This window comes from Microcaecilia unicolor, chromosome 1 (genome assembly GCF_901765095.1).
Source record: "Microcaecilia unicolor chromosome 1, aMicUni1.1, whole genome shotgun sequence".
NCBI classification, from domain to species: Eukaryota; Metazoa; Chordata; class Amphibia; order Gymnophiona; family Siphonopidae; genus Microcaecilia; species Microcaecilia unicolor.
The window spans coordinates 281,222,674-281,239,109 of record NC_044031.1 but is presented as its reverse complement, the minus strand read 5'-3'; the positions used below and the strand labels follow the sequence as shown (position 1 = coordinate 281,239,109).

The following is a 16,436-nucleotide window of genomic DNA, read 5'->3' as shown; positions in this document are numbered from 1 at the left end:
TATTACCTCCTGTACTTTTACAAGACAGAAGCAGAGAGAAATTTATCTTCTCCTTCCTTGACTCTCTCCCTCTCTTTCAGACAGGCGCACACACACAGACTTTCTCTGTCTCTCTCTCACACACAAAGTATTACAACAATAAAGGAATTACATTTCACAAATAAAAAATGTTGCCCATTTTAATGGGCTAAATGGCTTGTTTCTCCATATAGAAAGACTCAATAAGTGGAACGTCTTATCTACTAAACTTAGCACTTCAACACTGGGAAAGTACTGGGACCAAAACTCTGAGAATTATGGAGAACGACTGGTTATGATCACCTAGGACATTCTGATAAGCATTCATGCATTCATTCATTTAAGTTTATATACTGTTTAGACTTAAGCGGTTTACAGTTTCATTTTACTGGTACTAGATGTTTCCCTAGTGGGCTCACAATCTAAGTAGTACATTGTACTACTGTTGTACCAAGGGCAACAAGGGTTAAGTAATTTGCCCAGAGTCACACGGAGCTGCAGAGGGAATTGAAGCTGGTTCCTCAGGATCTCAACCCGCTATCGACCATCAGGCAGCAGCGGAATCAAACCCAGTTCCCCAGGTCTGCAACCTGCTACACTAACCATTAGGCCACTCCTCCTATACAAGAACACAGTACATAATGGTAAAGGGCGGGGTGAGTGAGGGGGGGGGGGGGCATGAAAATGGAAATAGAGATGTCCGTGCAAGTGATTTGTCCTATTAATTGTGTGAAGAGGGAGAAGTTAAATACCAAGAAAATGTGACAGAAAGATGCAGAAGTCTCTCGTTTTACTAGGTGCCACAGGCTTGATTTGACAGTTTCCAGCCTTTACATGTTGGATATGGCGCGATGCAAGTAATGGGTAGCATTTAGTAGTAAATTTGAGAGAGATCATATTCCAGATAATATGTCTTAGATGTGAGGTTCATAATTGTCATGATATGTGCAAAGCTAACCCATTTGGAGACATTTTCCCCTTTCCAAGACTATTACTGATCACATGGGGAAGATCTCGAGGATGCAGTACATTTACAGAGAACAAAGAATATTCTGAATATTCTGAAAAATTCCAGAAACATTTGGAAGCTGCTGTTTTGCCAAAGGAAATGCTTCAAATGACTAACTTAAAAAAACGGACTTCAGGATTTTCCATGTTCCTTAAGGTTTCATTGAAATGTACAGTTTGAACAAAGGTGCCCTGACACTTGAAAAATAAATCCCTGGTAGTCTAGTGGACCCCAGGACCTTTCCCTCTGTTCATCATTCCTCAAACGAGTTATGTTCTTATTTGGCAGACTGACCCCCACGCAGTGCATCTACTAGACTTCTAAGAATTTTTGGTAGAGGACGGGGTGGAGGTGATCTAGAGAGAGGCAGCAGACTTTTAATGCTTCCCTTCTTTCTATGCATGAGACAGTTGCTGATACCTACTGACAGGAAGGCAGACTTTTTTGTTTTTTTAGCAGCAAACGGTTGCATATTATTGCTGTGGTGTGTCCTGTTTTTTTTTTTTATGCCACATACTTTAATTTGTATGCCATTGGTTTTATTTTTATTTATTTATTTTCCACGGCTTGATATACCACAGAGGGCCTTAGCATAGGCGTTAAAGCAGTTTACAAATAAAACTGAGGAGGGTTTACTGCCTTGAAGAGTAAAAATTCTGCATTCAGCTTGCATTACAAGCTGTGACCTAAGCCATCAGTGCACGGCTCTTAATGCAAGCTTTCTGCATTGGCCCCTGAGATAGCAGAGGGGGGATCCTTGGTAGCAAGGAAATGAAAGTGGAGCTGATCAAGTTGAATGTAAACAGTAGTATAACAATTTAAAATTCGACAGGTTGGATGTGCCTTTGAAGAGTAATCTATCATTGTATTCAGTGTTTCTAAAGTACTATTTTATATTTTGGAGTATGTAGAAAAGTGCTGCTTGCATATATGACCTACCAGCAGTTTAAATTGGTGAGAAGGTATGGCATGCGGTATATTGTCTGTCTACTAGGAACAGTCTATTTTTGATTAATCCAAACTGCAAAAGACAATAAAGAATGTCTAACCATTCTTATTTAATAGAAATTCATATAGACTGTCAGAACTACAAAGAATGTGTGCTTCTTCTAGTAACTCTTGTGATTTTATTTTAGGCAATGGATCATCTGCAGTCATTTATTGCAGACTGTGATAGGAGAACAGAAGTTGCAAAGAAGCGATTAGCTGAAACTCAAGAAGAGATCAGTGCTGAGGTGGCAGCTAAGGTGAGATTCCAAACTCTGAGGCACAGTAGTCATGGTATTTTGGGAGCTGTTACACACCAGCATCAGACCAAAATATGAACTTGATAGTGCTGGAGCATGGGGCTACAATAATAAAGCTGTGGTTTGAAATGGAAATATGAGCATCAGAGGCTCCTAGAGCAGCATTTCCCAAACTGCACTGCAGTGAACTCACAGGGGTGCCGCGGGGATGATGGGAGTTCACATGCCAAGCACCACGTACTATTCACACACAGGCCGCCTCCTGCAAAACAACTGCGCCAGAACAAGGAGCAGGGAGCTCACCCTCCTATGTCCCCCTTCTTCCCCCTCCCACAATAATCCCTGTATGTTGTTGATGTGAGTTACTGATCACAGCTCAGCTGTGATTAGTCACAGAGCCTGTCTGGCTCCTATAAGGACGATCCTGTTTGGGAAGCAAGGAGTGAGGCTTTTTGCTTCTCAATCAAGATACCCTTTTAGGTGCCAGATGGACTCATGACCAATCACAGCTGAGCTGTGATCGGTATTTTACTCAGCCATGTGTGGCGATCCTCTGTTGGAGAGAGCGAGTTTGTATGTAGCTGGCAGAGAGAAAAGATAGTAGTAAAGTAAGCACAAACCATCTAGTACGTGATGGCAACCAGGGCTGTGCTGTTCTTGATCCTCTTTTGGCCATGTTATCTCCATCTTTTGAGGCTGAACTAGGAATAGGAATATCACAGAGATGGAGGATTCTAACAGATCAGGGTATGGGAGGTGTAAATCACCTAATTATATTTCCCTAGTGTATGTAGCAGATGAATCCAGGAACTTGGTGGGTTGTGTCCATCTACCAGCAGGTGGAGATAGCAATTACAATCGCTATCAGATGGTCAGCTCCTTCTTTACTTCAGTATATATCTCCAGCAGGTGGTAGACGTGTCTCTGCAGCTTCTGGGTTTGTCTCTTGGGCCCGCTCTTGGGCCTTTTGGCCAGTTGAATTAGGGAATGTTTGGGCTGTGTGCCAACTTTAGGGGCATACCTGGTGGCCTGGGTCCCTGCCTCACCCCATGGCCCCTTTCCTCCCAGAGTTTGGGCTGTTGTTTGGCCTGTAGCCTTCCTCACTTAAAATTTAAAAAAAAAAAATCTAGTCCACAAACAGACCCTGTGTTTGCTGCTGCTATCAGTTGTTTAAAAAAAAAAAAAAAAAAAAAGAGTGATTCAGGACGCAGGCTCTGCATCTGCAACAGGGCAGTAGGTTGCTAAGAGGAGCCTTGGGGCAGTGTCTCTGGAGTCCACTGTGTGTGTGTGTAGCCTGCTGAGCCGGTTTGGCTGCAGGCTTGCCTCGGAGGTCCCGCTGTTGGCATGAAGTCTGGCTGCACCTTTCTGGTGAGTGTAGTTTTTTTTGCCATTGGGAGACAGAGGTATTGGTGGCGGATGCCACCATATGAGGCTCATGTTGTGAGCAAGTGTTGGCAGCAGCGGGGGCATGTGTTTTTGGGTGCACGGAGGCACAGGCAGGCACCAGGGACGTCCTTCCTCCCAAGCGGGATTTCGGCTCTTAGGTGTCGGTCGGGTGCACCATTTTCCTTTGGCGCCTCCTGATGCGGTTCCCGTTTTCCTACTGTTTACTGCATTGGCAGCTACCCGGGGGGGGGGCTGCCTCTGCTATGGGGGACCCCTTCAGGCTTTCTACTTCCCTCTCCTAATTCTGGGGAATTGTTTTGTGCCAAGATTTCGTCCTCCTTTTTCTCCACACTCACTGTTTGAAGTGGCTTTTGCACCCTCCTCATTTGTAGCCCGCCCCTTTTGAGGTTTCGTCGGGAACTGTAGTGGCTTTGCTTCCCTCTGCGGTAGATCCGGTGTTCCAGGAGAGGTGGCTGAGTGCTGCGTTGTAGATGGGATCGTTGGGCCCCTCTCTGGTTCCCCCTCGATAGCTTCATGCTCGGGGAAATTTTTATGGCACACGTCAAGTGATCTGGGGGCTTCTGTGGGCTGGGGTCTTCTGACCTTTCCCTCAAAATCATTCTGCAGTTCCATATGTCTATAGTTTGCAGAAGTCTGGTAGAGGGGAACTGATAGTTCCTTTTTAGTTAATTCTTTGGAGATTTCTGGCTTTTTCCCTGTCTCATTCTCCACTTCGGGGCAGGGTTCATCAGTGGAGATGTTTGCTCTCCAACTTAGCAGTGGGGTCCATTGCTCCCCTTTCTTCCTCTATTTGGAGGGAGTCATTTCATGGCAGTCCCTTTCTGCACAGAGGCAGCAGGAATCGCCTGAGCAGGATTGCCATGTTTGCCTATGTGGGTGCATTGATGGCAGCAGTCTCCAATAGGCATCGCTGTTTGTGGTGAGTTAAGATTTTCTTATAGTTCTTGCATTGGTTAAAGGCTGTTCCTGGTGTGGGGAAACAGTGAACATCATCAGAGAAGGGCTCCTTGTGTTTTGGGCCTCCGGAAGGGCCTATTTAGTATTTTCATTTACAGACTTTTTGGTCCCCTCAATTTTTTTCTCTGAAGGCAGTTTCTTACACACCCTGAAAGTTTTCTTCACTTCCTTTGTGGAACTTTATTTATATTGGCAGTGTAGGTATTGCCTATGGGCACACCACCCTGAGTGCACATGATCTCAACTCAGCAGGGTCGGGCCTGGTTTCTACTTGGATGGGAGACCACCAGGGAATACCAGGTGCTGTAGGTTTTCTTTTTTTTTTTTTTTTTTTCTGCATCTTAATGTTACGCATTGTTGTTTTCTGGGGCTAGTGCTCTGGTCTCCATGGTAACCATAGAACTTCAGTGCTGCCATGGGGGCATTATCTCCAGGTTTTATATATATATACTAGTAAGAAAGGCCTGTTTCTCAATCAGATGAAACAGGCACTAGCAAGGGTTTTATCTATTTGTGTTTGTTTTGACCTGTGTTTTAATATATGTTTGGTTTTTTTTATTGATGGCTTGTGTTTGAGTGGAGTTCCTAAGTTTTGTACATCATTGTTCTATTGACAGAGGAGGGGTAGTTGTTTGTGTAGTTATTGGCTTTTTCAGTGTGTGTGTATATGATTCAGACAGTAACTGTGTATATGATTGTGTGTGTGTGTTTCTGACAGTGACAGTGGTGGGGTGGGTTTGATGAACTGCGATGGTGCATGAGTGTGTGTATGACAATTACCTTGTAGGGGTGGGTTGGGGAACTGTGTGTGTTGTGTGTCACTGAGAGATATCGTGTGTTTGTGTAAGTGAGACAGGGGAGGGTGGTACAGTTTTTTTTTTTCTCTGTCAGTATGAGAGAGGAGGTGGGGTGATGGGTGTGGTGAAGTGGTCTGTGTCGGTGTTGGGCTTGTATTGGGGTTCCGAAGTGGTCATCATCTGTGTTGTATTCTCCAAGGAGGGGTCAGTGTGTGTGTCTATGAGACAGACAGTGATTGTGTATGTGAGAGAGTTATTGAGTGTGTGTGCATGTGTGTGACACTGCCAGAGGTGAGGGTTAAATTTTTTTTTCTCTGTCAGAATGACAGAGGGGGGAGAAGTTTTAGATGTTGCATGAGTGTGTGTGTGTCTGTGTGAGTCAGTAATTGTGTGTGTGTGTGGGGGGGGGGGGGTGAACTGTGTGTGTTATGTGTCACAGAGAGAGATCGTGTGTGACAGGGGAGGTTTTCTGACAGGGTGTTACATTTATTTTTCTCTGTCAGAATGACAGGGAGGGAGGTTTTAGATGTTGCATGAGTGTGTGTGTGAGTCAGTAATTGTGTGTGTGTGGGGTGGGGAACTATGTGTGTAGTGTGTGTGTGGGGGGGGGGGGTGAACTGTGTGTGTTGTGTATCACAGAGAGTAGTATGTGTGAGACGGGAGGTTTTCTGACAGGGTGTTACTTTTTTTTTTCTCTGTCAGAATGCTGCTGTTGCTTGGGCTCTCTGGATGATGTCATCCGAGGCTTCAGTCCCAGGCACAGCCAATCAGAATGGAGGCATGGACCCAGTCATGGAATGTTCATGGTGCATTTTATTATATGGGATATCTCTCTATATAAAACGCACCTCCAACGTTCTAATGAAGCCTCTGTTAGTTAGCCAACATTCTAAGTGAAGGGGGTGAGATCGCATTGTGTCTGCCCCGCACACGCGTCAAACGTGATGACGTCGAGGGCGGAGCAATGACACTCAACCAATCGCAACGCTCGGCAGCGAAGCGTCAGGGAAGGAGGCGGCGCTCTCGACGTCTAGCCTTCCCTTCGCTGTGTTCCGCCTTCTTCTGACGTCAAGGATGACGTCAAAAGAAGGCGGAACACAGCGAAGGGAAACCTAGACGTCGGGAGCACCGCCTACTTCCCTGACGCTTCGCTCCCGGAACCGCAACGGAGGTAAATTTAAAAACAATTAAAAAAAAAAAACCCATGTTGGGGGGAGAGAAGAGGGTGGCCACAAAAGTACAACAATGGGAGCGGGAGGGCAGGGGAGAAACGACAGCATGGATGCGAAGGGGGGGCGGGAGAAGAGGGCGGGCCAGGCTGGGACATGAGAGAGAGAGGAGCTTGGATGCAAGGGGGGGTCATGGAAGGGAGACAGGGGACTTGCTGGAAAAGGATGAATGGAGGTGGCAGGGGACAGAGGAGCATGGATGGGCATGGATTGGGAGGGCAGGGCTCAGGGAGAGAGGGCAATTGCTGGAAAGGGATGAATGGAGGGGGCAGGGGACAGAGGAGCATGGATGGCCATGGATTGGGAGGGCAGGACTCAGGGAGAGAGGGAAATTGCTGGATAGGGATGAATAGAGGGGACAGATGGGCATGGATGGATATGGATTGCAGGGCAGGCCTCAGGGAGAGAGGGCAATTGCTGGATAGGGAAAATGGAGGGGCCAGGTGACAGATGAGCATGGATGGGCATGGATTGGAAGGGCAGGACTCAGGGAGAGGGGAATTGCTGGATAGGGATGAATGGAGGGGACAGATGGGCATGGATGGATATGGATTGCAGGACAGGCCTCAGGCAGAGAGGGGAAATGCTGGATAGGGAAAAATGGAGGGGCCAGGTGACAGAGGAGCATGGATGGGCATGGATTGGAAGGCCAGGACTCAGGGAGAGGGGAATTGCTGGATAGGGATGAATGGAGGGGACAGATGGGCATGGATGGATATGGATTGCAGGACAGGCCTCAGGCAGAGAGGGGAAATGCTGGATAGGGAAAAATGGAGGGGCCAGGTGACAGAGGAGCATGGATGGGCATGGATTGGAAGGGCAGGACTCAGGGAGAGGGGAATTGCTGGATAGGAATGAATGGAGGGGCACAGATGGGCATGGATGCATATGGATTGCAGGGCAGGCCTCAGGCAGAGAGGGGAATTGCTGGATAGGGATGAATGGAGGGGCCAGGTGACAGAGGAGCATGGATTGGAAGGGCAGGACTCAGGGAGAGGGGAATTGCTGGATAGGGATGAATGGAGGGGACAGATGGCCATGGATGGATATGGATTGCAGGGCAGGCCTCAGGCAGAGAGGGGAAATGCTGGATAGGGAAAAATGGAGGGGCCAGGTGACAAAGGAGCATGGATGGGCATGGATTGGAAGGGCAAGACTCAGGGAGAGGGGAATTGCTGGATAGGGATGAATGGAGGGGACAGATGGGCATGGATGGATATGGATTGCAGGGCAGGCCTCAGGCAGAGAGGGGAAATGCTGGATAGGGAAAAATGGAGGGGCCAAGTGACAAAGGAGCATGGATTGGAAGGGCAGGACTCAGGGAGAGGGGAATTGCTGGATAGGGATGAATGGAGGGCACAGATGGGCATGGATGCATATGGATTGCAGGGCAGGCCTCAGGCAGAGAGGGGAATTGCTGGATAGGGATGAATGGAGGGGCCAGGTGACAGAGGAGCATGGATTGGAAGGGCAGGACTCAGGGAGAGGGGAATTGCTGGATAGGGATGAATGGAGGGGACAGATGGCCATGGATGCATAAGGATTGCAGGGCAGGCCTCAGGGAGACAGCGGAATTGCTGGATAGGGATGAATGGAGGGCACAGATGGGCATGGATGGATATGGATTGCAGGTCAGGCCTCAGGCAGAGAGGGGAAATGCTGGATAGGGAAAAATGGAGGGGCCAGGTGACAGATGAGCATGGATGGCCATGGATTGGAAGGGCAGGACTCAGGGAGAGGGGAATTGCTGGATAGGGATGAATGGAGGGCACAGATGGGCATGGATGCATATGGATTGCAGGGCAGGCCTCAGGCAGAGAGGGGAATTGCTGGATAGGGATGAATGGAGGGGCCAGGTGACAGAGGAGCATGGATTGGAAGGGCAGGACTCAGGGAGAGGGGAATTGCTGGATAGGGATGAATGGAGGGGACAGATGGCCATGGATGCATAAGGATTGCAGGGCAGGCCTCAGGGAGACAGCGGAATTGCTGGATAGGGATGAATGGAGGGGCCAGGTGACAGAGGAGCATGGATTGGACTCACACTTTCACTCTGACTCTCAAACACTCACTCTCACATACACTCTCCCAAACATACACACTCCAAGGAAAACCTTGCTAGCGCCCGTTTCATTTGTGTCAGAAACGGGCCTTTTTTACTAGTATATAATAAAAAGCACCTCCAACGTTCTGAAGCTCACTCCGTGAAAGTGAAGCTTTGAAGCATTCGTGCTCCTGCTGTATCATGCACGGTTCCACATTAGGAGTTAAGGACCAAGAAAGGGATCTGGGTGTCATCGTTGATAATACACTGAAACCTTCTGCTCAGTGTGCTGCTGTGGCTAGGAAAGCGAATAGAATGTTGGGTATTAGGAAAAGTATGGAAAACAGGTGTGAGGATGTTATAATGCCGTTGTATTGCTCTATGGTGTGACCGCACCTCGAATATTGTGTTCAATTCTGGTCGCCGCATCTCAAGAAAGATATAGTAGAATTGGAAAAGGTGCAGCGAAGGGCGACTAAAATGATAGCGGGGATGGGACGACTTCCCTATGAAGAAAGACTAAGGAGGCTAGGGCTTTTCAGCTTGGAGAAGAGACGGCTGAGGGAAAACATGATAGAGGTATATAAAATAATGAGTGGAGTGGAACAGGTGGATGTGAAGCTTCTGTTCACGCTTTCCAAAAATACTAGGACTAGGGGGCATGCGATGAAACTACAGTGTAGTAAATTTAAAACAAATCCGAGAAAATGTTTCTTCATCTAACGCATAATTAAACTCTGGAATTCGTTGCTGGAGAACGTGGTGAAGGCGGTTAGCTTAGTGGAGTTTAAAAAGGAGTTAGACGGTTTCCTAAAGAACAAGTCCATAAACCGTTACTAAATGGACTTGGGAAAAATCCACAATTCCAGGAATAACATGTATAGAATGTTTGTACGTTTGGGAAGCTCGCCAGGTGCCCTTGGCCTGGATTGGTCGCTGTCGTGGACAGGATGCTGGGCTCGATGGACCCTTGGTCTTTTCCCAGTGTGGCATTACTTATGTACTTATGTATCCATCTCCTGAATTGACGTCACGTACTTCTGGGTTTGTCAAAAACAGCAGTGACCAATCACTGCAAGGGAACGCTGCAGAGTTGCCAGGCCACGGAACGCGATGTCACACGCATGAGGGTGTCGTCGTCCCTCCCTCCCTTCCAGTTCCAGGCCCCCTCACTCCAAATGTTTTTATGTTTAAATCATCTTTATTCATGTAGCAAAGATTGAATGCAAAACAAACAGACGAATGCTACTAACAGTAGATACCCCCCTTACCAGACTGCTTCCTCCCATCCCCCTCTCTACCTCTCCCTTACCCTGCTATCTCCCCCCTCCCCTCCCCCCCCCAATCTCCCTCCAAATTTTAAAAGTCATCTTCACTTACCAAGTCGGGTTTACGGCGGCCGGCAGCAGCGGTAAATGGCGTGCAGGCTGAGCCCTTCTCTCTCTCTCAGCTCTGGTCCCGCCCTTGCAGAAACAGGAAATGAGGGCGGGACCAGAGCTGAGAGAGAAAGAAGGGCCGAGCCTGCACGATTTTTACCGCTGCTGACGGCCACCGTAACCCCAACTTGGTAAGTGAAGATGACTTCTAAAATTCGGAGGGAGGAAGGGAGGGACGACGACCCTGGAACTGGGAGGGAGGGGGGATCCTGGAACTCGGAGGGAGGGAGGGAGGGGTGATCCTGAACCTCAGAGGGAGGGAGGGGGACGACGACCCTGGAACTGGGAGATAGGGAGGGAGGGGGATGATGACCCTGGAGGGGGGGCTCATGGCACACACTCTCATTCTCACACACACACAGTCTCTCTCTCACAGACACACTCACACCCAGTCTCTCTCTCTGTAACACACTCGCACATTCACTCTCATACACACTGCGAGGAAAACCTTGCTAGCGCCCATTTCATTTGTGTCAGAAATGGGCCTTTTTTACTAGTATATATGTATATTAAAAAAAAATATATATATATATATTTTTTTTTTTTTTCTGGAAGGTGGCTGGCTTTAACCTGAAGGTCACAGGTTTAAGGCTGGTTTGTGTATCATATTAGAAGCTGTGCCCCTCGGCTCATTTTCATATGGGGCATATTTTACTTCACTTTTCCACATTTCTTGCCTTGACGAGCAGTTCATTGCATAGCTGGGACAGCTAACACTATGATACAGTGCCAAAGATTAGCTGTGTTGGTTTCCCACAGCAGCTCTACTCTTTTCATTCTGACAGTGATCAAACTATTACATACCAGCTCCAGGTGCCACTGTATCAGCGGCACCTCTAACTATACCTGTATGCTGTTGTGTCTCTAAAGCGCATATTGCAGTTTTGCACTTTTTCTTTGTATTGGACAGCTATCTATATTGCAGAACTACTTCAATTTAGCATTCTTCCCTGCACTTCTCCTCTAGGAAGTGTTTCTCTTTCCTCTTTGGCCCCCTCATCTGCAGTTTCTCTGGTTGGCCATTCTGGGCCCTTATGTTCAGTTCTGGGCTTTGCCTTTCAGCGTGGCTACTGCTCCACACACCTTTTCCTAGGTTTGGGAGTGTTGTGGCTTTCTCGTCAAGGATGACATCAGTTTGCATCCTGCTCTTGATGAGTACCAAGAGTCAATCTGATTCTTCTTAGATTTTCTCGCTGTTGGAATCCTTGGGCTGGGTTGTCACTCTTTGGATGAGCCACCTCGTCCTCTCCCAGACAGCTCTGGTACGATTGTTTCTTGACCGAGGACTGGAGGATCTAGCTTTAGAATCTGGTTTGTAGTCTGCTCTGTGTGCCGAGTCCTCGAGCCTGACAGTACATTCATGTCTTGGTCTGGTCTCAAGACCAACTCCGTAAGAGTTCACCTTAGTGCGATTAGTGCTTATCACCGTGTAGAAGGTAAGCCTATCTCTGGACAGCCTTTAGTTGTTCGCTTCATGAAAGGTTTGCTTTTGTCAAAGCCCCCTGTCAAACCTACACCTGTGTCATGGGATCTCAACGTCATCCTCACCCTGCTGATGAAAGCTCCTTTTGAGCCACTGAATTCCTGCCATCTGAAGTACTTGACCTGGAAGGTCATTCTTGGTGGCTGTTACTTCAGCTCATAGGGTCAGTGAGCTTCAGGCCTTGGTAGTGGATGCACCTTATATCAAATTTCATCGTAACAGAGTAGTCCTCCACACGCACCCTAAGTTCCTGCTGAAGGTGGTGTCGGAGTTCCATCTGAACCAGTCAATTGTCTTACCAACATTTTTTCCCCACCCTCATACCCGCCCTGGCGAAAGCAGTTTACATACCTTGGACTGCAAGAGAACATTGGCCTTTTACGTGGAGCGGACAAAGCCCTTCAGACAGTCCGCCCAGTTGTTTGTTTCTTTCGATCCCAACAGGAGGGGAGTCGCCATCGGAAAATGCACAATCTCCAATTGGCTAGCAGATTGCATTTCCTTCACTTATGTCCAAGCTGGGCTGACTCTGGAGGGCCATGTCATGGCTCATAATGTTAGAGCCATGGCTACGTCAGTGGCTCACTTAAAGTCAGCCTCCATTGAGGAGATTTGCAAGGCTGCAACGTGGTCATCAGTCTACACATTCACATCTCACTACTGCCTTCAGCAGGATACACGACGCGACAGTCTGTTGTGCCAGTCGGTGCTGCTGAGTCTGTTCGGGGTTTAGGATCCAACTCCACCCCCCACCCCCCCAGACCCATTTTTGTTCTGTTCCAGGCTGCACTTTCAGTTAGTTGTTTATGGTTTCAGGTCAATCTATGTTATGGCCTCAATGTTGCGAGGCCCAATTGACCAATGTTCATTGTTTTAAGTGAGCCTGGGTGCTAGGGATACCCCACATGTGAGAACAAGCAGCCTGCTTGTCCTCGGAGAAAGTGAAGATACTTACCTGTAGCAGGTATTCTCCGAGGACAGCAGACTGATTGTTCTCACAAACCCGCCCACCTCCCCTTTGGAGTTGTTATTTATTTCTCTATATACTTTTGGATTTAACTGAGAGAAGTGCTCATGCGACAGGCGGGAAATCAGTCCGCACATGCGCGCCAGAAGACTCTGGCAAAACTTTTTAAATATTTTGCTTGCAAAATGCCGATTCCTGGGCCGTCACGGACGTCGACCCACATGTGAGAACAATCAGCCTGCTGTCCTCTGAGAATACCTGCTAAAGGGTAAGTATCTACACCGAGTTCTCCGACATTTGCAGATGTTTCATGTCTTTCGGTGTTTGGATCATCTTTGTCCTCACTGGTCCTTGCCGTGGGACGGCGGCCTCTGATCGAACTTTTTCTCATTGGATTGCAGATACTTTGTTTCTGTGGATTTTTTGGTTGGTCACATCCCACCGGTGGCATTGCAGGCTCGTTCCACGAGGTTGCCTTCTATCTCTTGGGAACGGGTGTGCTTTTGCTATTTGGATGATAACTTTGCAGCAGCGGTGCTGTCTTGAGGAGCGGCAACTTCCCATCCTAGTTAGGGATTGCTTTGGTACATCCCACCAGTTCCTGGATGCTTCTGCTGCATATGCTGCTAATTTTCTTTCCTTTAGTAGCAGCAGATGAATCCAGGATCCTGCCCTCTGTCAGCCACGATTGTTTTGCTTGTCTGTTCTTGTTCTGGTCTTTAGTTAAAAAAAAAAAAAAATAAGAGAGAACAGAAACCACTGACGAGGAGTCCATCGCAGTCGTGGTTTCTCTAAGTTGGGCTATCTAGCTTCTGTTGTCTTTGGTTGATGAGGAAGGCTTCCTTATTTCTTGTCTGATTCTGCTTGGTGATGAGACATGTACTGAAGTGAAGGAGGATCTGACCATCTGGTATCACTTCCTTCAGCTTTGTAATCTCTATCTCCACCTGCTGGTAGATGGACACAACCCACCAGTTCCTGGATTCATCTGCTGCTACTAAAGGCAAGAAAATTATCAGCAGGTGAGACATAATTTTACCATTATGCTTACTGTGTTTTCAATTCTAATTTAGGTTATTGATGTCAATGTGAAAGTCAGAGTATTAGTAAAATGCACTGTCACTGTTTGATGGGTCAGCATGTTATTTGGACTTATTGTCAAAAAGGCCCAAATAATATATAGACCCATCAAACTCGGGGGTTTTTCAAGTAAGTGCAGCAAAACAGCTAGCTAGTGGTGGTAAATAATGGTTGCAGCTGTGCCAGGCTAGGCCCCTTCCACACACTCGCTCTTAGACTGCTATCTGAAGTTGTGCATTGCTCAACAGGCACTTCCTTGTCATCAACAGATGAATCCATTAACTGATGGGTTGTATCCGCCTACCAGCAGGTGGAGATAGAGAACACTGAAAGCACATGGTGTTCTAGGACGCCCAACCCCCTCTGCCTTCAGTATAACTCTATCTCCCAGCAGGTGTGGACGTCGCTTCTGAGCTCCTGGATTTCTGCCTGTGGTGGCTCCTGTGCTTTGCCAGTAGAGCAGGGGGTGTTGTGGCTGGTGATGCCCTCTTTAAAGACATACTTGGTTTTCCGTGTCCCTGCCTTACCCCATTCCCCTTCCTCCCGGAGTTCCTCTGTGGCTGCCTGCCTCTAACGTTCCTCACAGTAAAAAATAACCAGCTAGAGGCTTGCTCCTGGTTCAGTGCAACTTGACTTCAGCTCGTTTGACTCGGTCTCCTGAGGTGAGAGTGGTGCCCAGCTCCTCCGGGGGGGGGGGGGGGGGGGGGGCGTACAGGGTGAGGTTTTCTCCCCTGAATTTGTGCTGCTGATGCATAAGGCTTTTATGTTAAAAAGAGCACTGCCTGAGGCTCCTGACAATTCCTGTCGGTCTGTGTTGCCGCCGGTTCTTTATAGCCCAACGTCTGCTGGAGACTTTTCTTCCCCCGAGCTTTTGGCTGACGCTAAGCGTAGACGAGTGAATACCCTGTCTGAGGGGGACTCTTCACTCAGTTCTCCCCTGTGGTCTAGTTTCGGGGAGTCTGAGGGTTGTGGCAGGCCCTCACGGACTGATGATCCAGTTGAGGGTGGCTGCTTGCCACAGGAGTTGGATGACCCTAAAGCGGTTCGGATTTTCCACCGCGACAAGCTGCCAGCTCTCATTTCTGATGCCTTACAGGCCTTTTGTATTGAAGATCCTGATGAGGGCGCTGCCTCTTCTATTAATCCTTGGATGGCTAGCACTAAGAAGCCTTCTCGGGCTTTTCCCGTGCAGGCTTTCATCCAAGAGCTTATTTCAGCTCGATGGTCTGACCCTGAGGGTCCCTTGAAGGTGGCCAGGGCTATGTATCAGCTTTACCCCCTGAGGGAAAGACGGTTGACCCTCTTTGGGATGCCTAAAGTGGATGCTTTAGTCACGGCTGTGACTAAAAAGACTACTCTCCCGGTGGAGGGAGGGGTTGCTTTGAAAGATGATATGCAGGACCAGCGGCAGGAATCCGCGCTGAAGCGGTCCTTTGATATCTCGGGCCTTTCCTTACGGGTGGCTATTTGCAGTTCCTATGCAGCCCGGGCCTGACTTTCCTGGTTGCAGCAGGCAGTTGAGCAGCCCACCGCTGGAGCGGGTTCCCTTGCTGAGGTCGGCCCGCGTATGGAGTCTGTCCTGTCTTTTTTGGCTGATGCCCTTGATGATCTGGTCAGAGCTTCGGCTAAGCAGATGTCTGTGGTGGTTGCTGCCCGCCGCCTTCTTTGGCTCGGGCATTGGGTGGTTGATATGGCCTCTAAACAAAGGCTGGTGAGGTTACCCTTTCGGGGCCTTCTTTTATTTGGGGATGATTTGGAGAAGATTGTTAAGGATCTAGGGGACTCAAGTCCAAACGGTTGCCCGAGGATAGGCCGAGACCTTCTTCCAAAAGTCCTTTTCCCTCCACTTCCAGGCCACGTTTTCATGAAGCTCGCAGGTATTGCCTGGGGCGCTCTGCGGGGTTTGGTCAACGTACCTGTTTCCAGCAGAGGAACTCCTTTCGTTTGGACAAACGCGCAGCGGCATCCGGGCAACGTCCAGGAGTTCAGGGGCATCCTCCACAATGATGGGGCGCCGGTCCACTCATCGGTTCCCACAGTAGGGGGTCGTCTCTCCCTGTTTTTCGAGGAGTGGACCAAGATTACTTTGGATCAGTGGGTCCTAGACCTGATCAGAGAAGGTTACCGGCTAGAATTTGCCGTCCCAGTAGGAGACGTGTTTTTGGAGTCCCGATGTGGCACTGCCGTCAAGCGGGCGGCAGTATACGAGACCGTGCAGGTGTTGCTGAAGCTCAGAGCGGTGGTTCCGGTTCCTCCCGCCGAACGTGGCTGCGGTCGCCACTCCATCTATTTTGTGGTGCCTCGAAAAGGCGGGTCGTTCAGACCTATCCTTGACTTATGCAGAGTCAATGATGCCTTAGGAGTTCGACACTTCTGCATGGAAACCCTGTGCTCCGTCATTGCGGCGGTACAGCCAGGAGAGATTTTCACGTCTCTGCACCTCAAGGAAGCGTACTAGCATATTCCCATCTGGCTGCCGCATCAGCGCGTTCTCCGGTTTGCAGTATTGAGCCAACATTTCCAGTTTCACGCCTTGCCTTTCAGCCAGGCGACTGCCCTTCAGACTTTTTCCAAGGTCATGGTGGTAGTGGCTGCCGTTGTCAGGTGAGAGGGTATCAGAGTTCACCCTTATCTCGACGACTGGCTCATCAGAGCGGATTTGGCAGACGAGAGTCGACTTGCCACAGCCAGAGTTGTTACAGTTCTTCAGACTCTGGGCTGGGTAGTCAATATGCCCAAAAGTCACCTGACCTCCTCTCAGT

General features: G+C 48.6%; 1 protein-coding gene across 1 annotated transcript in view; it reads left to right on the top strand.

Moving 5' to 3' along the window:
- The window catches only part of LOC115472718 (putative RNA-binding protein Luc7-like 2), a 249,813-nt gene that overhangs the window by 105,762 nt on the left and 127,615 nt on the right, over nt 1-16,436 (top strand). The window contains exon 4 of the mRNA XM_030207087.1: nt 2,164-2,274. Within this exon, the coding sequence (XP_030062947.1) occupies nt 2,164-2,274 (111 nt within the window). The remainder of the gene's footprint in view (nt 1-2,163; nt 2,275-16,436) is intronic.